Source organism: Chelonia mydas, chromosome 25, assembly GCF_015237465.2.
Source record: "Chelonia mydas isolate rCheMyd1 chromosome 25, rCheMyd1.pri.v2, whole genome shotgun sequence".
Classification (NCBI taxonomy): domain Eukaryota; kingdom Metazoa; phylum Chordata; order Testudines; family Cheloniidae; genus Chelonia; species Chelonia mydas.
In genome coordinates, this window is record NC_057858.1 from 7941151 (window position 1) to 7965062 (window position 23912).

The following is a 23912-nucleotide window of genomic DNA, read 5'->3' on the forward strand; positions in this document are numbered from 1 at the left end:
AGTCCCAGCCCCGGGCCTGGCAGGAGGCGCCGCGCCGCGCACCGGCCCGACCGGGGCTATTACGGGGGGTGCTGCTTTCCCCCCCCGCCCCGGCCTGGCCTGGGAAAGCAGAAAACCCCCCCACTGCTCCCCCCTGGCCTGGGAAAGCAGAACCCCACACACACACTGCTCCCCCTCACCCCGGGAAAGCAGAACCCCCCCCCACTGCTCCCCCCTGGCCTGGGAAAGCAAAGCCCGCCCCCACTGCTCGCCCTCGCCCCGGTCTGGGAAAGCAGAAGCCCCCCACTGTTCCCCCCTGGCCTGCAAAAGCAGAAGCCACACACACACTGCTCCCCCTCGCCCCGGTCTGGGAAAGCAGAACCCCCCCCCACTGCTCCCCCCCTGGCCTGGGAAAGCAAAGCCCCTCCCCCCCCCCCACTGTTCCCCCTCGCCCCAGCCTGGGAAAGCAGAACCCCCCCACTGCTCCCCCCCGGCCTGGGAAAGCAAAGCCCCTCCCCCCCCCCACTGCTCCCCCTCGCCCCGGCCTGGGAAAGCAGAACCCCCCCACTGCTCCCCCCCGGCCTGGGAAAGCAAAGCCCCTTCCCCCCCCACTGCTCCCCCTCGCCCCGGCCTGGGAAAGCAGAAGCCCCCCACTGCTCCCCCTCGCCCTGGCCTGGGAAAGCAAAGCCCCTCCCCCCCCACCTGCTCCCCCTCGCCCCGGCCTGGGAAAGCAGAACCCCCCCCCCACTGCTCCCCCCCTGGCCTGGGGAAAGCAAAGCCCCTCCCCCCCCCACTGCTCCCCCTCGCCCCAGCCTGGGAAAGCAGAACCCCCCCACTGCTCCCCCCCTGGCCTGGGAAAGCAAAGCCCCTCCCCCCCCCCACACTGCTCCCCCTCGCCCCGGCCTGGGAAAGCAGAAACCCCCCCACTGCTCCCCCCCTGGCCTGGGAAAGCAAAGCCCCTCCCCCCCCACTGCTCCCCCTCGCCCCGGCCTGGGAAAGCAGAACCCCCCCCCTGCCCCCCCCCTGGCCTGGGAAAGCAAAGCCCCTCCCCCCCCCCCACTGCTCCCCCTCGCCCCAGCCTGGGAAAGCAGAACCCCCCCACTGCTCCCCCCCTGGCCTGGGAAAGCAAAGCCCCTCCCCCCCCCCCCACTGCTCCCCCTCGCCCCGGCCTGGGAAAGCAGAAGCCCCCCACTGCTCCCCCCCTGGCCTGGGAAAGCAAAGCCCCTCCCCCCCCCACTGCTCCCCCTCGCCCCGGCCTGGGAAAGCAGAAACCCCCCCCCCACTGCTCCCCCCCTGGCCTGGGAAAGCAAAAGCCCCTCCCCCCCCCACTGCTCCCCCTCGCCCCAGCCTGGGAAAGCAGAACCCCCCCACTGCTCCCCCCCTGGCCTGGGAAAGCAAAGCCCCTCCCCCCCCCCACTGCTCCCCCTCGCCCCGGCCTGGGAAAGCAGAACCCCCCCCACTGCTCCCCCCCTGGCCTGGGAAAGCAAAGCCCCTTCCCCCCCCACTGCTCCCCCTCGCCCCGGCCTGGGAAAGCAGAACCCCCCCCACTGCTCCCCCCCTGGCCTGGGAAAGCAAAGCCCCTCCCCCCCCCCACTGCTCCCCCTCGCCCCGGCCTGGGAAAGCAGAACCCCCCCACTGCTCCCCCCCTGGCCTGGGAAAGCAAAGCCCCTTCCCCCCCCACTGCTCCCCCTCGCCCCAGCCTGGGAAAGCAGAACCCCCCCACTGCTCCCCCCCTGGCCTGGGAAAGCAAAGCCCCTCCCCCCCCCACTGCTCCCCCTCGCCCCAGCCTGGGAAAGCAGAACCCCCCCACTGCTCCCCCCCTGGCCTGGGAAAGCAAAGCCCCTCCCCCCCCCCACTGCTCCCCTCGCCCCAGCCTGGGAAAGCAGAACCCCCCCACTGCTCCCCCCCTGGCCTGGGAAAGCAGAACCCCCTCCCCCCCAGTGCTCCCCCTCGCCCCAGCCTGGGAAAGCAGAACCCCCCCCCCCCACTGCTCCCCCCCTGGCCTGGGAAAGCAAAGCCCCTTCCCCCCCCACTGCTCCCCCTCGCCCCGGCCTGGGAAAGCAGAACCCCCCCACTGCTCCCTCGTCCTCCTTGAACTGATTTGGCCCAAGACTCCCCTCCTTCAGTCTGCTTGAACCCGCTGCCAGCACAGCTCCCCGCTGCTCTGTGCACCACTCCAGGCAGGGGGAATTCAGCCCCCTGAACCAATGTCCCCCCCGCACAAAGCCTGGGGGGCTGGAGTCAGGCCCCCCGCCGCCAGGGAGGTGATTTGCTTTGATCGGGTGATTTGGGTTTTCATGCAAGAGCTGCCAAGCCGGGATTGTTATGAGTAGGGTTATTACCTGTACTGCGGTCGCCTAGCCGCCCCCACCCCCCCGCACACACGCAGAACAGAGAGAGTCCCTGCCCCAAAGAGCTTCCAGTGTCAGTAGAAGACCAGAGCCAAGAGGTGGACACAGAGCTCAAGGGAACAGCGAGACAAGCCTGAGCACAGGCCGGTTCCATTAGAACCAGTAGCTGCTGCTTCGACCCGATTGGAGCCGGAAGCCACAGGCTCTAGGATCGGCCTGCGGTTTAGGCGGGAGGGCGGACGGCCGCTAAACCCAGCCCTCTCTCCTCCGCTAAACCAGGGCCCGCTTCGACATGTGGCCACGCTGGGGCTGGCCGGTGAGTTCCCTGTTCCCAACTACTGCCTGGGCCTGGCGGTTGCAGTTTGTCTGTACAGCCTGGTGCCTGGCCCGGTCGATTTCACAGCTGCTGTTCTGAACAGTAGGGCAGCAGTCATGTTAACGTCCCATTCACGGGAGAGGACCCCACCCCACAGATAAAGGGGGCTGAGGGAGAGCAGGAGTATAGTCCCCCACTTCCCCCCCGCCGCCCAGAGTGAGAGTGCTAGGAGCCGACCCCAACAATCAGGAGGCTGGCAGGCCGGGCGGGGAGCGTGGGACGCGTTCTCCCAGCTAGGAAGTCCAGCCAGAGGGGTGCTGAGAGCGTCCCAGGTACCCACCCATAGTAGCCACCCTGAGGTGATGGCATCACTCAGATACTGCCCTGCTCAATGCTGGGTGCCCTGAGATTCCCTGAACAGAGTCTAGGACTCACACAGCCCCAGCTACCTGGCCTGCAGATGGGGAACTGTGAAAGTGCGGGTATTTGGGGATGCTCCCTGGACTCTTGACACTTCCTATCTCCCTGGCCCCATGCCACAGAGCCTGCACTTTCCCCCCTGCAGCCTCTGCCTCTTGCACTGCAGCTGCCAGCTCCCCCCAGCTCCCTAAGACAGGCCGCTGCCTTTTGAGCCACCCCACCATCTAACCCTGCTCCGAGCAGAGCGCTGGTTAAAAGGCCAGCAGCCTGTCCCCATTGGGAGAGATTTTAGGGGGGGATCTCCGCGTCAGCAAAGCCCAGCAAAGTTAACAGCGCGGGTTGGAACCCTGCAGGAGTAATTAAACAACTAAAGGAAATCCCCAGAAAAATACCAATTAAACTCGTCTGAACCTTGCAGCGGAATGAGGAACTTGGCAGAGCTGAAAACAGGTATTGTGGAATCTCCAGCCATGAGAAGGTCAAAATTCAGATCCTCCCCAGGCTGTGTTACTGGCAGCTATGCTGTTAAGGGCTGAGCTTCCCAGAAGGAGAGGCTGGGCAGCGCATTGTGCCACTCTTGTTATGCACAAGCCCTTGGACAATACCCATAAAGCGATCTCTTGCAAGCACTGAGTGATGACCGAACACCACGCTCCCCAGTAAACACCAGGAGAAACCCAGTTCATAATAATGATCGTAAATAGGCCAGGAAAGATTAGATTGTTTCGTTTTTAATTAACTCGTTCACTGTCATTTCCAACTCTTTGTACATCTTACATACTCCAATTTCAATTTAGTCCTTTCTTTTTGCACCAGCAGGATCATTTCTTTTTTTAAAAAAAAGCCTCAGATCCTATTTTGAATTTTCTCAGAAGAAAGGTCAGATTGGGGCTGTAAGGACGGTAAAAGGGGAGAGCCAGAAATAGAATTAAATATTATCATTGCATTTCCAATTAATTTCTCAAATGACTGACAGAGCCGAACCTGGCAACAAAATGGGGCATTTGACATCTGCAAATTGTACACAGTCTGGGCCTAATCCTGCAGTTGGATCCAGGCAGATGCAAGCCTGGCCAAATCCAGTTGTAGGAACGGATCCCATACGATTCTAACTTGGCGTCTTGCGAGTTTGTTTCCAGTGGCTTTTGGCTGCAAAAAGACAAAGAGGATAATGGACTATTACTGCTTACAGTCAAACCCTTCCGGCCTTAATTCCCTATATCAATCCCTGGAATTCCTCCCAAACCCTTAAGGAAAACAAATCTTAGCAGAAAAATGGTTTAAAGGGTACTGGGGCCATTGAGGGATCTGGGGCAAAAATTGGGGATTGGTCCTGCTTTGTGCAGGGGGTTGGACTAGATGACCTCCTGAGGTCCCTTCTATGATCCTGCTTTTATTGCTTGTGTCCCTTGCCCCACATTTCATGCACCAGTGGGGTCAAAAATCGATTGGCTGCCTAATTGGCATGGGCCACTGGTCAGAGCTTCTTGCACTTCTTGGAACTGACGCTGCCTGGCTTGTGCCAATTAGATGAATAGTTTCAGAGATTAGAACGATTAGAACTGCAGAAGGGCCAATGTCCACTTAGAAATCAATCTGGTGCATCTCATCACCTGTTCGTTACCTCCTGGTGTGACTAGCAAGTGCCAAAGGTGGCATGGCCTGAAAGAGATGAAAGGAGAAAACCTGTTTTCTTGTCTGTTTTCCTCTCTCTTTGTGCTGTTGACAGGGCACTGCCCGCAGCCAGTGTCACTGCCGGCCCTGCTGTCTGTGTGGGTCTTTCACACACACCCAGGAGAGAGAAAAAAAACATTAAAACCACAGCAGAACTGGCGGCTGCAGACTCCTGCTATGAAACTGAAACCATTTCAAGGTGGCGCCGGCCCTTTAAGGCCCAGTCTTGGGTGGCTGGCTCCTGGAGAGTGAATTTGTCTGTATTATCTGTGGCTGGGGTTGGATTTTGCCCCCTTGAGCCCTGCGTGCACCTGACAGGAAGACAGCGCGTCTGGATCCTGTTTGTTGCAAGAGAAAATATTTATTTATTTCCTTCTGCCCTTCTGAGGAACAATGCCCAAGACACAAAGAGCAGGCGCCCTCTGGTGGCAGAATGGCGGGATCACGCTGTCAGCCGCTTTTCCATCGCAGCCCCACATCCCAGGGTTAGCTGCCGGTGGGGCCGCCCCTGGCCTACGCATAATTGAGGTTACAAATAAATATCGCTCCTTTCACCTTCAGAGGTTAATTTATCCCCACAGCGCGCTGGTGGGAGAGGTTAATATTCTCCCCCCACCCTGATGTACAAAGGAGGGAAACTGAGGCACGGAGTGGGGGAGCCAGAGTCAGGGACGGTGCTGGGAATAGAACCCAGGACCCTGACAATAGTATCTGCTGGTCAAATGAGTTGATTCTAACTGAATAAGGGAGGGGAGTGGGGTCTAATGGTTACAGCAGGGGGAGGGGCAGTCAGGACTCCTGGGTTCTATTCCCAACTCTGGGAGGGGACTGGGAGTTAGTGGGGAGAGTGGGGCAAATGGGAGCTAGGCACCTGCAGCTAATTGGATCCGGTGTTTGCAAAGTGGGGGGGCTCCATGCCCCGCCCCCCCCCAACTGCACCCCCCAGGAGCTCCATACACCTCCACCCGCCCCCATCTCTCCCTCCAGGCTCCATACACCCCCCCCCCCACCACCCCCCAGGGGCTCCAGAGACCCCACCACGCCCGATCTTCCCTCCATGCCCCCGCCCCACCTCCACCCGCCAGGAGCTCCGTGCACCCTCCATGCCCGGCCCCCCGCGCGGGGCTCCCCGGGCTCTCCCCGGGGCTGGGTGTCCCCGGCTGGGGAGCGGGAGGCGGAGACAAGCGGGGCCGCATCATCACGTGCTGGGAAGAAGCCGCCGCCGGAGCCCCAGTGTCTGATTCATCCTGCGCCGAGGGGAGGAACAACAGGAACCGGGGCCGAGCGGAGCCATGGCAGGTACCGGCCCGGGGGGCCCGATCTCCCCTCCTGCTCCCGCCCCCCCCCCCGCGCCTGCACCCCTCCCTATCTGGGCTGGGTCCCCCCCCCCGCTACCTCCCCCCTTCCCTCGCAACCTGCCCTGGCTGCAGACCCCCCCGCGCGGCCGCCCCCCTCTCCCCCAGTCCTCTCTCTGCGTGGCTCCAGCTGCCCACTGCCTGCCCCCCAGCGCACCCCCCCCGTCCTCCCCCTGCATCCCTCGAGCTGCAGGTCCCTTTCCAAGGTCCTGTTCCTGCTTGGAAAGATCCCCCTGGCTTCATCCACCTGCCTCGGGTGTCCCCTAGCTCCGCTGGGGGTGGGGGGGGGGTGGGAGTGGCAGGGGGCTTGACCCCCGCGTCTGACATCAATTCCTGGGAGAGGCTGGCCTGGACCGGCCCTTCCTGAGCCGTGGGGGCTTCCTGGCCGGAGTGCGGGAATAGAGCCCCCAGTCCTGCGGGGGGGGGGGTGCACAGAGCCCCCAGTCCTGCGGGGGGGGGGTGCACAGAGCCCCCAGTCCTGCGGGGGGGGGTGTGCACAGAGCCCCCAGTCCTGGGAGGGATAGAGGGGGGACTTGGATCTCCCAGCCCCAGAATCACCATTTCTGTTTGGGAGGAGGGCAGCCACCTGCTCAGCATGATGAGTGAGAGCTACATGAACTCTCCCCCCCCCCCCCCCCCCCCACACACACAGAGACACACACACACTCTCTCTCTCTCTCTCCAGCCCCATGTGCCTCATGGCAAGGGAGCTATAGAATAACGCCCCCCCCCCATCAAGAGTTTAGGGCAGTGGCCTCTTCCCCCCCCCCACCCGGTGGAACAGGGCTGCGAGTTAAGGCCCAGCTCAGATTGTTACAAAGCTTTTCTCCTGCTCTGGCCAAACTGGCAACCTGCGGGGAGCACTGGCCGTCCGCAGGGACTAGCGGGAGGTTTGCCCCTGTGGCTCGACGGCTCCTCTGGGCTGCAGCTGGTCGGTGGCCGGGGGGGGAGACGCGGGCGCCGGGCGAGAGCAGGGACGGGCACAGAGTGCAGCAGGCCGTCGTGTGGCCCGAGGAACACGCCATTTTGAATTGACACTAACCTCCCCGGGGGCCTTTCACCTGACGTGTTAGGAATCTGCCCCACTGCTGTGGGGAGGCAGAGGGGGCGCTGCCTCCCCAGCTACCTCCCACCCCCTTGCCCTGCAGCCCCAGGAGCAGCTGCTCGGTAGCACCCCCCCAAAGGTAACCTGGGGTAGCTCGGGCGGCTCTGTTGTCTGCTGGGATGTGGCAGCCCTAGCCAAGGTCGGAGCTCCACCCGCCTGGAGCCTCGGCAAATAGGTCAAATATTGATGTGGCCTCTGGACCACTTTGAGATAATGTGGCAAGGCTGGAGCCCCCCCGGGCTAGTGAAGAAGGCGGGCGGATCAGAGCCAGAAATTGGCGCCGAATGCTGACCCGAGCAGATGCTGCCCCCTTTCCCCAGCTTGCGAATTGTCGGTGAAATTCTCCGATTTGTTGTATATTGAAAATTCTTCGTGGCTCTCCCCCTCCCAGGCCCAGCACGCGCCCGATAGCCCCCATTCATGTGGGATTAGCCGGGTCACATGGTAGCGTTGCTGGTCCTTGATTGGGCGGTTTAGGTGACGAGCGCCAGCTGGAAATTTTATTCTCGAATGGGCCAGTTGGGATTTGGTCTTGGTGGACATTCAGGCTCCAAAGTGGCGTCTGGAGGGATTTGCCCTGGGGACGCTCTGGCACTTGGCAGCCCTCGTGTGTGACCGGGAAAGGGGCCGAAGGCGACGGCATCAGAACTGCCCTTCGAATTCAAACCAGGGTTCTCAGGCAGTTTGAACTCGGCTCTGAGAGGGAGGCTGGGCTGTTGGGACAGGCAAGCCCAGCTGGCAAGCGGCTCAAGCGCAAGGGCTCTGCACAGCCACGAGCTGTGATGGTTTCTGTGCCGATCCCTGCTTTGCGTGAGTTGGACGACCAGGACCCACCTGTCTGGCAGGGCCCCACCCATGCAGGCACGCCTTCTCCCTGTGCTCGGGCATCTCTGGCGGGGAGCCAGGGGCCACGTAGCCAACTCCCTGGGGGGGTGGGGGGAGGATTCTTCCTAGCTAACCCACACAATACACCTGCCAGCCATTCAGAAAAGCAGGTGGTAGGTGCCTTTGGCTGGTGGGGTATCCAGCTCCGTCTCCTCCCCAAGGGGTCCCAGCAGGGAGACTTGGGCAGGGTGACAAGGGTTGGATCGGCATAAGCAGGACTCTGGGGTATGGGGTGGCGGAGGGGTGCATGGCAGTCCGAACAGCGGGTACCTGGTTTTCTTTTTTCCTTCTAAAAGAGGCTTGTCCTGGTACGAGCGAAACTGTCCCAGGAAGTTTAGGAAGTAGATGCAACCTGCAGCTAAAGTGCTGTATATTGACCAGCTGAAAATTTAGGCCTTAAAATTTCTTTTTTTTAAGCCTGGCTTTCCATCTCCTTGGGCTAGACGCTCCCAGAGAAGTAAACTATAAGGGCCCAGCTCCTCGGGGAGGAAAATCAGCAGCGCTCCATCCAAGTCATGGGAGGGTAGGAGCTAGCGTCAAGCACTGGGCTGGGTCCTAGAAACCTGGGTTCAATTCCTGGCCCACCCACAAACTCCTTGAGCGAGTCACTTAAGGTGGCACTAAAATAGCCTGTTGGATTTATGATAAAGATAATAATTATCATCCCTAGCTCCTCTTTGGGCCTTTCCATCTGTTGACCTTAAAAGCAATTTACAAAGGAGGGCAGCAGCATTATCCCTATTGTACAGATGGGGAAACTGAGGCACAGGGGGGCAGTGACTTACCCAAGGTCCCCCTGCAGGCGTTTGCAGAGCCAGGGGGCTGCCTAACCCCCTCCTCCTTTTTGGGGGGACTTAATAGTGAAAAGCAGTTTTAGGGGCCAAATTTTCAAAGGCAACAAGGGATTTTGGGGACCTGATTTGAGACCCTTCAGAGGGGGCTGATTTCCAGGAGGTGCTGCATGCCCGCCCCTCTGCCCCTCAGCCCCCTGTAAGGTGCCTGAAGATGGGCACACAAAATCACTAGTCCCTGCTGAAAATTTAGGCCTTAAAATTTCTTTTTTAGTTTTAAAAATCGCCCAGGTTGTTAAGATCTCGGGTAAAGCCATGGTATGTTTGGGGTTTTTAACAGTTACTCTTTAAGAGACTCATTGGTTTATTCTCATGAGCTATTATACTGATCCTGTATCCTTCCATACCCCACCTATCTGAGGATCTCAAAGCACTTTGCAAGCTTGAGTGAGTTCAGGCTCCCCAGCCCCTTGTTAAGTAGATCAGCATTACCATCTTCAGTTTAGATGGGGAAACTGAGGCACAAAGTGGGGAAATGGTTTGTCTGACATCACACAGGTGGTGAACTCTGGAGTGAGACTAGGGCTCTGTGGCCCACAGGTCCTTGCGCTAACCGCTAGATATGACATTTAGAGATGGGGTGTTAGTGGATAGATTTCACGCCTTTCTCAGAGCCAGGAACAAAACTCAGGACTCCTGACTCCTCGTCACCTGCTCTGATCCATAGACCGTGCTCTTTTCTGGAGCTGGGGATGGAACCCAGGAGTCCTAACTCCCACTTCCCCAAGTCAGGCTGTGGTGTTTGTTTCCCAGCTCTGGATGCCGATTCTCCTGGAGCGGAGGAGTGCCTGGAAGAGGATGAGGAGGAGCTGGAGACGAGCTTGGAAGACCCTGAGAATGAAAGCGCCGGGAAGCCGGCCCCAGGGGGGCGCAGCTGCATCCTCACCCGGCGCGGCATCACCCTGCGCGTGCTGCTCAAGGACGGCCTGATCGAGCCGGGGGCGGGGGTGCTCTCCATCTACTACCTGGTGAGGGCAGAGTGCACCGGGCTGGTGCTCCTTCACCGCTGGTGGGTGCTGGTGCGGGCCTGGGGCTCCCTGGGGGTCTGGGGGTGCCCACGGCTCCAGAACTGCTGCCCTTTGTTCCAACAGTCTCTTTAATGGTGACTTAGATGCTGGGGCCCAGCCTGCAGCCATAGGGCCGAGCAGAGGTGGACTAGCCCCAAGCAGGAAGCACCACAACCTTGCGGGGGCTCTCCGATCTTCCTCCTGCTTCTCGGACAGACTCCTCCGTGCCTCGCCATCCCTTCCCTGCCCCCTTGACTCCAGCTTCTTCCCCACATGCAGGCTCCTGGTTCCCCACCACTGCACTGAGCCCCCTTCACACCCCCAGGCCTGGGTCTTGCCTGGATCCACTTCAGGGGCCAGAATGGGGTTTTGGTGCTGGTGAATTCGGCCCGGGAGCCATTTGCTCCTGTACCAAGCCCGGGGAGGGGAGGGGAGCGCCTGCTGCTCTCCGAGTCGGGTCTGAGAGTCAGTGGAGAGCAGGGCTCCTGGGTTGGTGGCTGCACACCCTCTTGAGGGGCAACGCTTGGGGCACCTCTAGTGACAGGTGAATCCCCTGCCCTCCTTCTCCTCGCTGGGCCTTCCCCAGCGAGTTCCTCCCCGTGCCAGTGTGTTAACGGAGCCTGCTGCTTCCCTCCTGCTCTCCCAGGGGAAGAAGTTCCTAGGGGACTTGCTGCCTGATGGGAAGATCACCTGGCAGGAGACGGGGCAGGTGTTCAATTCACCCAGCGCCTGGGCCACGTACTGCAAGAAGCTGGTGAACCCGGCGAAGAAATCGGGCTGCGGCTGGGCCTCGGTGAGGTACAAGGGGCAGAAGCTGGACCAGTGCAAGGCGGCCTGGCTGAAGAAACACCAGCCCAATGCCCCCGCGGCCGAGGAGGTGAGCGAGGCGCCTCCCCTCCCTTGTTTGCCCCCAGGGCCCCGGGGGAGCTGAGTCAGCAGGAATGTCTCGAATATGATGAACCCCCCTTTGATGCTGTTATACCCCGTTGCTGCAAAGAGGGGCACTCACGCCTTAGCTTTTCAAGCGTGTTGGCCCCAGGATATTGGAGACAAGGTGTGGGAGGTAACATCTGTCATGGGACCAGCTCCTCGTGGCGAAAGAGAGCCAGGCTTGGAGGAGAGCTCTGTGGGGCTCGAAAGCTGGTCTCTTTCACCCAGAGAAGTTGGGCCAATAAAAGATGTGACCTCCCCACACCGTGTCTCTCTAGGTTTTTAAAGGGGCTTCGGCAGTTAGTACCTATAGGAACCTACCTGGGGAACAAATATTTAATAACGGGCTCTTCCATCTCGCTGAGAAAGGGCTGACCCAGCGCTTGGCTGGAAGATGAAACTGGACACATTCAGACGGGAAGTAAGACTGTGTCAGGCTGGACACATTCAGACTGGAAATAAGACTGTGTCAGGCTGGACACATTCAGACTGTGTACATTTTTGCCAGGGAGGGTGATTAACCCGTGGAAGGATTTCCGTGTGAGCAGCTGAGCTCTGAACCCCAGGAGAGCAGGAGGGAGGCTGGGAGTCTCCCAGCTGGACCTTAGTTACCCAAGACGGGCCCTAGACTGGCAGGCATTTGGATGCCCGAGGGAACGGGCAGCGCAGCGGCCGTGGGGCACTGCCGGCTGGGATCAGATCCCATGGGGGTGCTGGGGGGAGTTACTTCTTGGTGTCATTGTGCCAGCAGAGGGTGCCCGGGGAGGCTCTGCCCCTGCAAAATGTCTGTTTGCAGGGGCAGAGAGCTGGACCCAGGAGCATAGGCGTCCTTGGGGGTCTGGGATGGGTGGTGAGTAAGAAGCACCAGTTCCGTGCTGAAGCTGGGGTGGGGGGAGGCTGTTTGTCCTGCCACATCCCCTCCTCTCTCCCTCCCTGCCCTGCAGAGTTTGGTGAGCGAAGGGGAGGAGGAGGAACTGGCCGAGGAGGAGGAGGACGAGGCCAGGGAAGGTAAAATCGCCATCTCGGAGCCTGCGCTTGGCAAGAAACTGGAGGAGAAAAGCAGGAAGCACCAAAGCAAGAGCCTGGTGGAGCAACACAACGCTGGTAACACTGGGTCAAAGGCCTGCTCCATGCTGGGGCTGGGGGGTTCTGGTCTGCTCCGATCCATGGCAGGAGTCTAAGGGGTGGGATTTGGACTGACCAGGGTAATTCTTAGACCTTGCAGCTTGCGTCTCCCTCTCCCTGATTCCTCTGCCCATCTAGGCCCGCAGTCCCTGCCTCGGCACTGGGTGCGAGAGCCTCCCCCTCTGCAGCCCCTGCCTCCCGAAGCTGCCACCCTGCATCTCTCTGCCTCCTCGCTGCAGAACACAGACGGGTCTAACATGGCCTTGGCGAGCTCCAAGTCGAGCAGAGATGAGGTGCAGGTGGTTTTTTACCTCGCTGGCACTGGTCCAGGCCAACGCTAGGCCCCTCTCCCTGGGGTTGGCTTCCACCAGCTACAGGGAGGTGAAAAACGACGGAGCCTTGTCTCCAGGAGGATTTTCGGGTTTGCCTGCACCGCAGTCGGGAGGTCAGATTGCAGCCTGTGTAGACCCACCTGACCTAGTGTTGGTGGCGCTAGCTCGAATAATAATAGCAGTGAAGCCCTGGCAGCTGCTCGGGCGAGCCCCGCCCGCCTAGGATCCTGGGTCCGAACTGGAGTGGCCCCCGTTGGCGCGGCTGCAGGTTTGCGGCGATCGTTAACGTGAGCTAGCTTGGATCTAGCTAACGCAAAGCTAGTGGAGTACATCTACACCAGGGGTGGGCAAACTACGGCCCGCTGGCTGGATCCGGCCCCTCAGGGCTTTGGATCCGGCCCACGGGATTGCCCCCCCTGTGGTCGCCGTGGGCCCCGCGCCATTCCCGGAAGCGGCCGGCACCACGTCCCTGCGGCCCCTGTGGGAGCAGGGGCAGAGGGCTCCATGCGCTGCTCGTACCTCCCCTGAAGCTCCCGCCTGTGGGTACCTCCTCCAAAGCTCCCATGGGCCGGGAGCTCGAGGGCCGGCTTAAAACGGCTGGCGGGCCAGATCCAGCCTGCGGGCCGTAGTTTGCCCACCCCTGCTCTAGGCGGAGAGAACCGCAGAAGATAAGCAATCAGCACCACGAGCGAGGCGCCAACTGGATTTTTAAAGCTTCTTCAGGAGCGTAGGAATTGCTGTCCTGGGTCAGACTGGTGACTCCAACAAGTCCGGTGTCCTGCCTCTTTTTCAACTGAATTGTCAGGAGTTACTAAGACCAGGGCCCCACTGGGCTAAGCACCGCCCAGACACAGAGCAGTAGACAGTCCCTTGGACGGCTTACAGTGTACACAGGCAGACAAAGGGTAGGAGGGCTAGGGAAACACATATGTTTGTACAGCACCTAGCACAGTGGTCCATGATTGGGGCACCTAGGCGCTACCACAATACAAATCAAATAACACCGCACAAGCAGAGTGAACGTGCTGGCAGCAAATGGGACAGTGGCAGCATCAGATGCTTCAGAGGAAGAGGTGAGGAACGCTGCAAACGGCAGTTATGGGAGAACCTGCCCTTAGGGGATGTTTCTTCCTGACCCCAGGCAGGCCGTGGTTCGCTTATGCCCTGAAGCATGAAAGTTATATACAATTTTATTCTGTCTAATGGGCTGTTTGTCCTGTTGTAGCGATCTCAGGTGGTCACAGAGAGGAGGAAATGGGTTATTTGTTGTTAATAATAATCCCTAGCTCTTATCATTTCTCATCAATCTCAAAGCACTTTAAAAAGGATCATAATTCCCATTTTACAGATAGAGAAACTGAGGCACAGAGCGGGGACGTGACATGCCCAAGGTCATGCACAGGCTGGTGACAGAACCAGAATCAGACCCAAGGTCCCCTGAGTCTGAGTCCCCTGCTCTGTCTACTAGGTCACACCGCCTCCCTGGTTTGATTTTTAACCTGACAGCATCCCCTTCAGCTGGAGATCAGCAAATCAGGACAGCAGATGTAAAAGAATGGTTAATTCTGTCTGGAGACTTGCACAGGAAGTGAGAGGAATCCCTGAGAACTTGTCTCCACAAATCCTCTCTCCCCGCCTTCCCTTCCCTCGGTGTGTCCTAAAGGGGCCAGGGGGCAAATCGGACTGTGTGGAGACTGGTCTCTTTGTCTTTGCAGATAACGGGCCCTACGGGAAGAGACCGGAGAGCAAGAACCGCACCCCCGTCCGTTATTGCACGTTGGGAAGCCGGGACTCTGCCAGGTAGCGCCCCACTGCAGCTCCCTTCCCAGCGTCCTCTGGCCAGCTGTTGGCAAAGTTCTCGGGAGAGCGAGTTCTGTCAATGTCATCACGTCCCCTCCCACCCTGACCTGCAGCGCCCCCTGCTGCTCCGCTCCGAAAGCTCTGCCCTTCCGTGGTATCGCCCCCTGCCATTCTACTTCTGAGGCGGCTGCACGGCTTGGCGGCTTCCCTCCGCCCTGTCCTGCAGCACCCCTCTAGTCCAGTCTGGGATTGCCCGCCCCCCCCAGCATCAATGCTCCCTGGGAGCAGAACGGGGCTATCTGCCCGAATCCAGCCTGGTCCCCACCTGTCGCTCCCCTGACAATTCAGCTCCAGCATCGTCCCCTTCTCCCTGTCTGTCCCGGCGAGCCCAGCCCCGGGGAGGGAGCCTGACTTTCCCACAGCACAAAAGGCTACTCCCCGCTCCGCCCCCAACTCTCCTGGGTCCTTGGCCCAGCGTGCTGGGGTTCAGAAGAGACAAACCCCGGAGGGTGTCAGGTCAGCGCCGGCTGGGATTGGGGGATGCGTGGTGGAGAACGGGGGTCTTCTGTTCCAGGAACCCGCACACCCTCGTGGAAGTGACCTCCTTCGCGGCAATCAACAAGTTCCAGCCGTTCAACGTGGCCATCTCCAGTAACGTGTTGCTGCTGCTGGTACGTACCGGCCCCCCCCTTACCCCCCATCCCTGGAGCGCTCCCTCCAGCGTGGACCTGTTAGGCTAGGCAAGGCTCCTGCAATTGCCTGCATCCCTCTGGCTAGTGGCCCCCCCAGCCTGCAGGGAGACAGGGGCCCCACCAGCTGATTGAAACTCCCAGGGTGGAACACAGTCCGATCGCTAACCGTAGTAGGGGCAGTTTGAGGGAGGAGGCGGACGATGGGTGAATAATGGGCCCCGCTGAAGGATTTGCTGGTTGCCAGGAGACATGTGGCAAAAACTTCTGAGCTGGGGTGGTGAAGGCAGGCAGCCCCGTGCTGGTGACAGAGAGAACTCGCAGACTGGGAACTTCTTCAGAGACTGCAGACAATGATCTCCCCTCAAAAGGGTGGCCAGCCTTTGTGCACCCCATCTCCTGCAGGCCACATCAACTTGTAGACTATTAGCAGGGGCCTGAGAGTCCTTCAGGATCAAAGCAAGATCCTGGGACTGCAACATGTGATATTAACGTTGCCTCGGCCGGAAGGGCAGCTCCCAAGGAACGTGTGTGTGTCGGGGTGGGACTCACGGATCCGCATGGCCCAGGGAGATGTGTTAAACCGAGGGCGACACCCACAGAACGCAGAAGACTCAGGGCTGGGATGTCACCCAGACACCTCCTGGTGGAGGCTCCCGGGGAAGGGGTGCGCAATGCCTTTGGATGCAGGGTGGTGGGAACCGAGGGGAGGGGTGCGGGGTGAAGGGAGGGGAGGGGTGCGGGGGAGAGACCAGAGGGAGGGCAGGTGGGAACTGCCCTGGGTTTAAACTCTCCCCCCGTTCCCTCTTTAGGACTTTCACAGCCACCTAACGAGGAGCGAGGTGGTTGGCTACCTGGGAGGCAGGTGGGACACCAGCAGCCAGGGTAGGTACAGGCCGAGGTTTGGAGTTCATTTCCCGGCCGCGCCAGGCCCTTCCGAGGCTGCCTCGGGCCCAAGGTGCGAGGCCCCAGTCTGGGCCCAGGGTTCAGCCCCCCGAGGCTCGCAGGCTGGGGGGCGTTCGCTCTAACCAGCTTTTCTCGGCTGGGTGGAGTCCGTGAGCGGCTGGGCCAAGCTGACGCCTGGCGTTTCTTGCAGTGCTGACGGTGCTGCGAGCGTTCCCCTGCCGGACGCGGCTCGGAGACGCCGAATCGGCAGCCACCGTCGAGGAGGAGGTAACGGCTGGGGGGGCATTAGCTGGCCGCGGCCTGCGCCATCCCGCCGGTGCGTGCTCCAGGCCCGAGCAGGGCTTGCCCTGGGCAGCTGATCCCAGAAGACCTCTAATGGCTCCTCCCTCTTCTCTGTGCCCGTGCCTCAGATCTGCCAGAACCTCTTCCTGCGCGGGCTGGCGCTGGTGGGCTGGTACCACAGCCACCCCTTCAGCCACGCCCTCCCCTCGCTGCAGGACATCGACGCCCAGATGGATTACCAGCTCAAGCTGCAGGGCAGCAACAACAGCTTCCAGCCCTGCCTGGCCCTCATCTGCGGTAAGGGCCGGGCCGTGCGGGGGAGCCGGATGTGGGGCCGGGGACCCTGCCCTTCAGCACGGCCAGCTGGGGACCCAGCTCCCCGCCCCGGGGCACCGTCTGGCACGTTGGGACCTGCTAGGGCTCAGCCACTGGGCAGCCCCCGAACCTCAGTCTGGCGCCCCGTGGTGCAGGGCGTCAGGATGCCCCCCACCCTCCGTCACGTCGGGTTGGGGGATGGACTGCAATCCCATGCTCCTCGCTCTACTTCAAACCCCCTCCCGGGGCTCCGGGGAGCTGCAGTCCAGGCCCTGGGCTGGGCTGCGGAGGGTGGTAACCCGGCCCTCAGTCCAACTCCTGGTGCTCTCTCCCCACAGCACCATACTATCCCGGCAACCAAGGCATGGAGTCCAAAATCTCGCCCTTCTGGGTCATGCCACCTCCTGAGGTGAGTTCCACACGGTGCCATGGCCAGGCCTGGAGCCTCCGCCCCTGCTCCCCCTGGCTCTCTGGACCATGCAGCCTGCTGCCGGCTCTCCGGGGGGGTTCCTGGCAATGGCAGACATTGCCCTCTGCTAGTTCCCATGGCGCAGGGGCGTTGGCCGAAGGAGCAGACTCTGGGCTGCTGGGGGCTACTGGAGCGGGGCCCCTGCTGGGGCGTGGGGGAGGACACAGTCTCTCCAGCCGGAGAAGCAGTCGGACCCCTCTCTGCCCTGGATAAACATCCTGGACACCTAAGGGAGCCGTGGCCAGGAAAAGGCCTTTTCCTGACACTTGGGCCATGACTCCGCCAATCACGCGTGTGACTCGGCCCCAAACTGGCCCTTGCCCGAGGCTGGGCTGAGTTAACGCTGGTGCACCAGCCTGGCCTGGGAAGCTCCCGGCTCGTCCTGTGTAACCCAAGGCTGTGCCCGGCTGGAAACCACTGTGCTTCCTTTCCTCTCACAGCAAAGGCCCAACGATTATGGCATCCCCATGGAAGTGGAGCTCACCTACGTGCAGGACGGGTTTCTCACCAATGACGTCCTCCATGAGATGGTGAGATCCCTACTTGTGGGGAGGGGAACCTGAGCAGGGGCTGCGTGGAAGACCTCCCCCCCCCGCCCCTGGGAGTATCTAACAGCACCGTACACATCTCCTCGCAGTCCTAGGCTGGTCTCAGTAACTTCATGCTATGTGTGTATAGCACTTCTCCAGCGTAGGACCTTCATGTCTCCTTCCCCATCGTAGCAGTGGGTGTGTTGCTTCACTGGCCCGTGAAATGCAGCCAGCCTGGGTTTGAGAGCCGCCTCGGGTGGTGAACGAAGCCTCATCTCCGCAGACGGGTGTGGTGAGGGTGTCTCAGGAAAAGGGCTGTGATCATTAGTGTCAGTGCAGCTCAGACTGAACAGTGGCTGAAGGTCTGGGGTGACACACACATACCCGTGGTGCTCTGTCTGTTGGCTTTAGCCAGACGAAGCAGCTCCACCAGGCTCTCCCCATACCTCCAGCGAGTCCTCTCAAACCTGTCGTTCGGGGTCCTTTCAGAGAACGAAAATCCCACGGCTTGGAGCAGGGCGAAACATGCAGACAAAGAGCCCGGATGGAGGTGTGGGGTGTAGCCACCCCGTGGGTGAGCAGCGAGAATCAGATCCATTACCTGTCAACAGTTCCAAGCAGCAGCCTGGGCCCCAGCCCAAACCAAGTCCCCTCTACTCCTGTTAGCAGTAAGGAAGAGCTGGAGAGGGGGATAAGTAAAGACCATCACTAGAACCAGATGGTCAGAGGCCTAACGTCCCTCCAAGTCTCTCTAGATTCCAATCCGAGTCTTGACCAATCCCTGTCTACATGTGACAGGAAAGCTCGGGGTTTCTTGGGGCTGACAGGCCAATCCTCTCCTCTCAGACCTCTTCCCCCACTGCTGCAAAACGGCAGGGCGCAGGTCCCGCTTTCAGTGGGACTTGAGCAATCGTTTGGCTTCCACTGACTCCCCTTTCCCTTTGCGGCTCCAGATGCTGCTGGTTGAGTTTTACAAAGGGGCTCCGGACCTGGTGAAGTTTCAAGATATATGGAGCCAGGAGCAGACCTACTTGGACAAACTAAAGGTGAGAAAATGGGGTTGAAATGGGAAAAAAGCCGACCCATTATATGCCACTTGCAGAGAAGATGGTGGAGAGGATGCTGGGGTGGCTTTTTCCGCCTGTTTTCTAGGCTTGCTCTGAGCTAGGTGAGGTGTTTTTACTACCTCCACATTAGCACTTCCATGGCTGGGGAAGGTTGGATCAGTTTTTCTCATTGTAGCCGTACTCTCTGTGACTTGCACCGAGGTATTATGCGGTACTGAAACAACTCAAGCAATGTGGATGGAGCACACGGGGGTCTAATAGCTTATACCCCACTTCTGCGGTCCTTACTCAAGCAGAGTCATTGGAGAACAGATCTAGTGGCCGGGGGCAGATAACGGAGTTAGCTTGTCCATGGTGAAGATCCGCGGCATTGGGTAGAACTCTCTTTCCTTACTTTTTAGGGGTAGACCAGGTGCTCGGCCTAGGGGGATGGGTAGTTCTGTACTGCTAGGCCCCTCCCTGAGATGGAAAATAAACAAAGCCGTTTCCATTTCAGGGCTCCCTCGCCTCCAGGACTCCCAAAGATCAGGGCTTCGCCCACGTCCTGGAACAGATTTACAGCCTCCTCAAGCACAGCAGCTGAGGCAAGGCTGGAGCCCGAATTACACTGAACTCATACCCAGGTGCCTTTACACCAGCTGGGGCTCAGCCTGGCAGCCCCACGCTTGGGGAGACTGGAGTCTGAGCCCAGTGCGGAGTTAAGCAGGGACGTTGGATCTGCAAGTCTGGGGCAGCTGTTATACAGCCCTGAGAGCCGAGTCATCCTGCAGACGGGATCAGCGCCGGGGCTTGGGTTCGTTTGCCGCTGGTGGAGACGGGGCCTGGCTCGGGGAGCGCAATACAACTCGGTGGTTTAGCGCGTAGGTCCGACGAGGGGGGATGGTGGCAGCCTCTCTCCGGGTGTAAGTTATTTGTGCAAGTGGTAGTTCTGATTAAAAAATGTTGCTGACCGCCCCCCGTGTCTGTGGGAGACTCCCAGAAGGGAATGTGTGCGTAGAACACTCCTGCTGGGATTGAGTGATCATAAATCCGCCCCCTCTCGGGGAAAAGGAGCAGCTGGAGTCAAAGCGAAGAGACTTGACTGCTCTTTCCTGGAACAAGCCATCCCAGGTGGTTTTAAAGGCACAGCCTGCTGCGAGTGGCTTCCCGTCCCCATGAGAGGCTCTCTTCAACACAAGAGTGAAGTCAGTTCTGGAAGCAGCAGCCTGGTTGAGCCAGAGGTGGCAAGTGCAAGGGGGTAGGTGGAAGGGTCAGCCTGGCTGGTCCACTCACTCCGTGGCTCCTTTGGGGGGGGCGGTATCTCCACCCCAGGGACCAAGCAGTGCCACCCGCAATATGAAGTGGTGACACACTAACGCGTGAGCAGGTAACGTGGTGGTTAGCCAAGGGGGTTTGCCTGAGTGAGGGAGAGGTTCTATTTCCATATTCCACTCCCAGCTGCCCTTACCCTTAGGCAGCTTGCTAATTCCACAGCGGTAGGGGAAGGAGCCCCCGCCTGACCCCCGAAAGAGAAGGCACACGCTTTAGAAAGAAAACATTTAATACTTTTATTTAGCGATTACAAGTCAAGATTTGTGGGCGTTCCCCCCCCTAAAACCAGGAGGAACCATAACAAAAGTTCTATTAAATTGTCCCAACTAAAAGACTTATTTCAATCCAACTGAATGTTCGCTGGACCATACCAAAGACACGACTCGGCCAGGCCACGGGTTTGAAAGAAGAAAGTTAGAAGCTACAACCTCAAAAAATACTAACCAGCTCTTATGGCAGGTCCCCCCTAACAGATAGGGGACCTGCGTCTGCCCAGCAGACCCAAGCCTGAGCCTGGTCCCTACTCCTGTTGGCTTCCTGGAAGCAGGATTGGGCCCCTGAAGGCTACCAGCTGCGCAAACAGGGAGCCTGGGTGGCTGTATGAGCCAGCTCTGAACAAAGCACCTGCAAGTCTTGGCCTCTGCTGGGAGTTGGGTCAGTGACAGTATTGATGAGAGTAATAAATGTATATCAACATGCATGGTTAAAAAAGTTAAAAAGATTCTGTGTGTATATGTAACAGAACACCGAATCTGGCGAGCGAGAAAGGTAGAGGAAAGCACTGCGTCATGAGACGATTACATAGCGACAGGCCGAAACCCCCCACCTGCCGGCAGAGATTTGTTTGCTATTAAAAAAATACAGATACAGAAGCAATGCTGGGGCTGATGTCAGAAAAACCAAAGGGCCAGTGGTACAGGTGTGTTGGGCCGAGCCTTGCTGAGGGCAGGAAGACACCAAGCCCTGGTTTGAGGGTGATGTGGTGAGCATAGCATGCCCTGGCTGCCACACGCTGTGGGAGCACCCGTCAACAGCTTCAGTTCCTTGTGCTTCAGCTCCCTCTCAGCAAAGGCGGGGCTAAGGAAAGCAGGGGAGGTACGTTCTGCAAGACGGCTTTAGACGCCCCCTGTGGGTTGCCCTTGGAAGCAGCATCTCTCTTGTGCTGCGGTTCAGAGAAAGTGCAGTAAACCCCAGAGCAGCTCCACGGGTGAGATGGTTCTCTCTAGGCAGAGCTTCTCTTCGCTTTGAGCCCATCTATGCTGGACACAGCTGGGAGAAGTGGGGCAAGTACAGGAGCCACTGATGCCCCTCAGGGGTTGCGCTTTGTCCCATTGCCAGCAACAGGATGGGTGCTGAGATGGAAGCATATTTACATACTGAGGGGCAGAAGAGAGTTCCCGCGTGATTCCACCTAAACAGACACCACCAGGCCCCGGTAGATACCACCTCACGTTCTGCCTAAATACCAGGTCCCCCTGCCAAGCGGCTGCTTCTCGTCACCACAACACTGCTCAGGGAATGGACTGTCACCCCTGCTGAAGCAGAGCTGCAGGCAGGAGAGAAGTATTGCAAGGACCGGTCCTAATAAAGGGCATGAAAAGAGGCACGCCCACGGCTTCCCACTGGACCTCCTCTCTGGGTAAGGAAACAACAGGCCCTGAGTTAGAAGGTCTATGAACGCAGCAAGGCCTTCTCCCATCACACTAAGACAAGTAGCTCCTAAGGTTCCAAAGAGCCGAGGTGAAGGGAGCTGGGGAAGGCACATAAGGATTAGACTAGATCAAGCCAAGCAGTTTCACCTTGGACTCAGCCTTTCATGGGATGGGAAAAAACACTTGAACATGGAGCAGGAGGGGAGATAAGGGCATGTTGGTTTGTGCCAGTGCATTATGGGCTAAGTAGCTGCCTTCCCATGATCGCTCTCATCTATAGGGAATAGCGCCTTAGCCATAATTTGACTATAGCATTATCCCATGCCCAGCACCATACAAGAGCTGCAGGTACACTCCCCGCTGGCCAAACCAGCCTCTTCCAAGGGGAAGCAGCAGAGCCAATTCATCTCTCCCAGTTCAAACCACTCTTCTGTGGGCAGAGGGAGCGGTTGCAGCAGGTGGAGGCTCAAGGCCTGTGGCCATGAAACAGAGCAGAGGCCAGAGACACTATGGGCTGACACCGGCCCTGGAGGACAGGAGGCGGCAAACAATCCAGCACAAAGCTGAGTGCACAGAAAGCAGGACGTGGAAGCTAGGGGTGACAACAAGAGGGCTATTTAGTGTTTTCAAGCTGCTTTGTAGTGTTCCTCTGAAATACAATCCCCCAGCTAAGCCCTGTCCTTACACAGGAGCAGAATGGGTGAGTGGGAGAGGCCCATCGAGGCAGCAGGACAGGAAGCAGCCCTGCTTCTGCCTCCCACAGCAGCATAGAGAACTTTGATCCATCACGGCCCCCCGCGTCAGTGTTAGAATAGGTGTGAACTGTAGGCAAACAGGAAGGACGGGTCAGTGTCTGACTTTCACCCTCATCGCTTCGCCCTTATCCTACAAGGCGAGCGCGGTTGCTGGTCGTGTTCAGTAGACACCAACCCCACCTAAGCTAAGCTGTGGAAGGTATTTTCCTTGCACAGTTTAATGTCTAGAGCCCCTCCTAGAAGAGGCTGCAGGTCCTGTTTCTCGCCCCCTCCCAACACACACAGGTGGTTCTCACTGGACTTGCCCTGGTGCTTGGCCCTGCATGTGCCCCCTCGAGCTTGCCCATAGGTAGGACACATGCACTGCTGCCCAGGTGCACCCACGTTCCCAGGATCTCCAGCGTGGCTGACCCGCTTCACGTGCTTTTCCCAAAAAAGACACATGACAAACCAGGAGATGCTCGACTTGGCTTATTGTACAAAGTGGGAGGAGTCTGGTGGGGTTGAAAGTACCTAGTTCAAGGCCCAGAAGGGAAAACTTGAATGGGGCTGCCCAGCCCTTGCGGCTTGTTCCCTGCTGCCACCCTTACACCGATCCAGCACACGTGCAGAGCGAACGCCATCACGTTCTCTCAGCCCCGCCCCGCAGAAGAAGCCTAGTGTTGAGTTACAAAATGGAATGCAGAAGAGCAGGGCTCGCCCCGCCATGAGTTTGTATCCGGTGGGGGAGGAGGAAGGGGAAGGGCCAGGGGGGAGGAGGGGGAAGATGCAGTTTCACTGCGGTAGCGGGACCAGCACTTCCACGTAGTTGAGCGGGAAGAAGCCAGACTGGCCGTTGATCATGCCCTCGTACCAGTTTTCGTCAATCTGATTGGTCAGCGTGATGATGTCACCCTCCCTAAAGCCCAGCTCGCCGTCGTTTTCGGGTTCAAAGTCATAGAGCGCCTTGCAGCAGGGCTGGTCCAGGTGAGCTGGAAAGAGACAAGCAGAGCCAAGGTGAGCCCGGCCCGCAGACCAAGGGAGCACAGACAAATCAGGCCTCACTGAGCAGCCTCACCCCCTGGGACTCCCTTACCCCAGGGCAATCCAGTCACCACTGATCGCCTTTGCGGGGTTTCCTATTCACTGCAGCACTGAACTTTTGGGCAGAAGTTAGATCCAAGAGCCATACTCGGCTCCCAACTCCCTGCCAGGGCCAACTGTTCGCTCCTGCATATTTTTAGTTATAAGAATGCCAAGGAAGGGGGCTCCCACCCTCCCCCTGGCAGCTAATCCACAGCATAGCAGGGAATTTCCAGCCCAAGTTTTCCTTTTCCTCCTGCTATCCCATGCACCACGCTAAGTTACTTCTCCCTCCTTGAAAGGAGTTAACACCAAGCTGTAGCCTCACGAACCTCCCTTAGCCTTTCTGCCTTCCTAATCTATCCCTTCTTAGTCAGTCCCTCCAGCCCCCTGAGCCTGCTTGTTGCTCTTCTCTCAACTATCTCCAGTTCGTCAATGAAGACGGTTAAACTCCAGCCAGAACGATCCCCGCTGGGAAAGAGAGAGAAGTGAGAGTGTTACTACTTTAATGATCACCGTAGGGAAACCAACGGTCAGTTAATCTGTTAGTTGGTGACTGGGTTAGACTCAATACTGGATGGTAACGGAGAGAACTTGGAGCCTACAGCCCAGAGGGCCAGGATGGACTATGATTTCGGGTGCTTCTATGATTCGGTGCTCATCTGGAAACATCGTCCAGAGGCCTGATCTACAGAAAGGGCCGAGCACTTGCCCCTCTGAAAATCAGGCTCCTTTAAAGGTGTG

At 58.9% G+C, this 23912-nt stretch overlaps 2 protein-coding genes across 6 annotated transcripts in view; one reads left to right on the forward strand and one right to left on the reverse strand.

The window, feature by feature from the left end:
* Positions 1-5821: 5821 nt before the first annotated feature.
* MPND (MPN domain containing) lies at positions 5822-20399 on the forward strand. Its single transcript, XM_037885824.2, has 13 exons — positions 5822-6039; positions 9690-9904; positions 10590-10820; positions 11818-11977; positions 14046-14130; positions 14705-14801; positions 15632-15704; positions 15916-15992; positions 16136-16304; positions 16661-16731; positions 17232-17321; positions 18275-18367; positions 18885-20399. Exons 1-13 carry the CDS (start codon positions 6033-6035, stop codon positions 18969-18971), a joined length of 1455 nt encoding a protein of 484 aa, XP_037741752.1. The 5' UTR covers positions 5822-6032; the 3' UTR covers positions 18972-20399.
* Positions 19911-23912, reverse strand: part of SH3GL1 (SH3 domain containing GRB2 like 1, endophilin A2) — a 49338-nt gene continuing 45336 nt past the window's right edge. For all 5 annotated transcript variants that reach the window (XM_043536070.1, XM_043536071.1, XM_037885829.2 and 2 more), the window contains one exon: positions 19911-23077. In XM_043536070.1, coding sequence (XP_043392005.1) covers positions 22881-23077 — 197 coding nt within the window. In that variant the 3' untranslated portion in view covers positions 19911-22880. The remainder of the gene's footprint in view (positions 23078-23912) is intronic.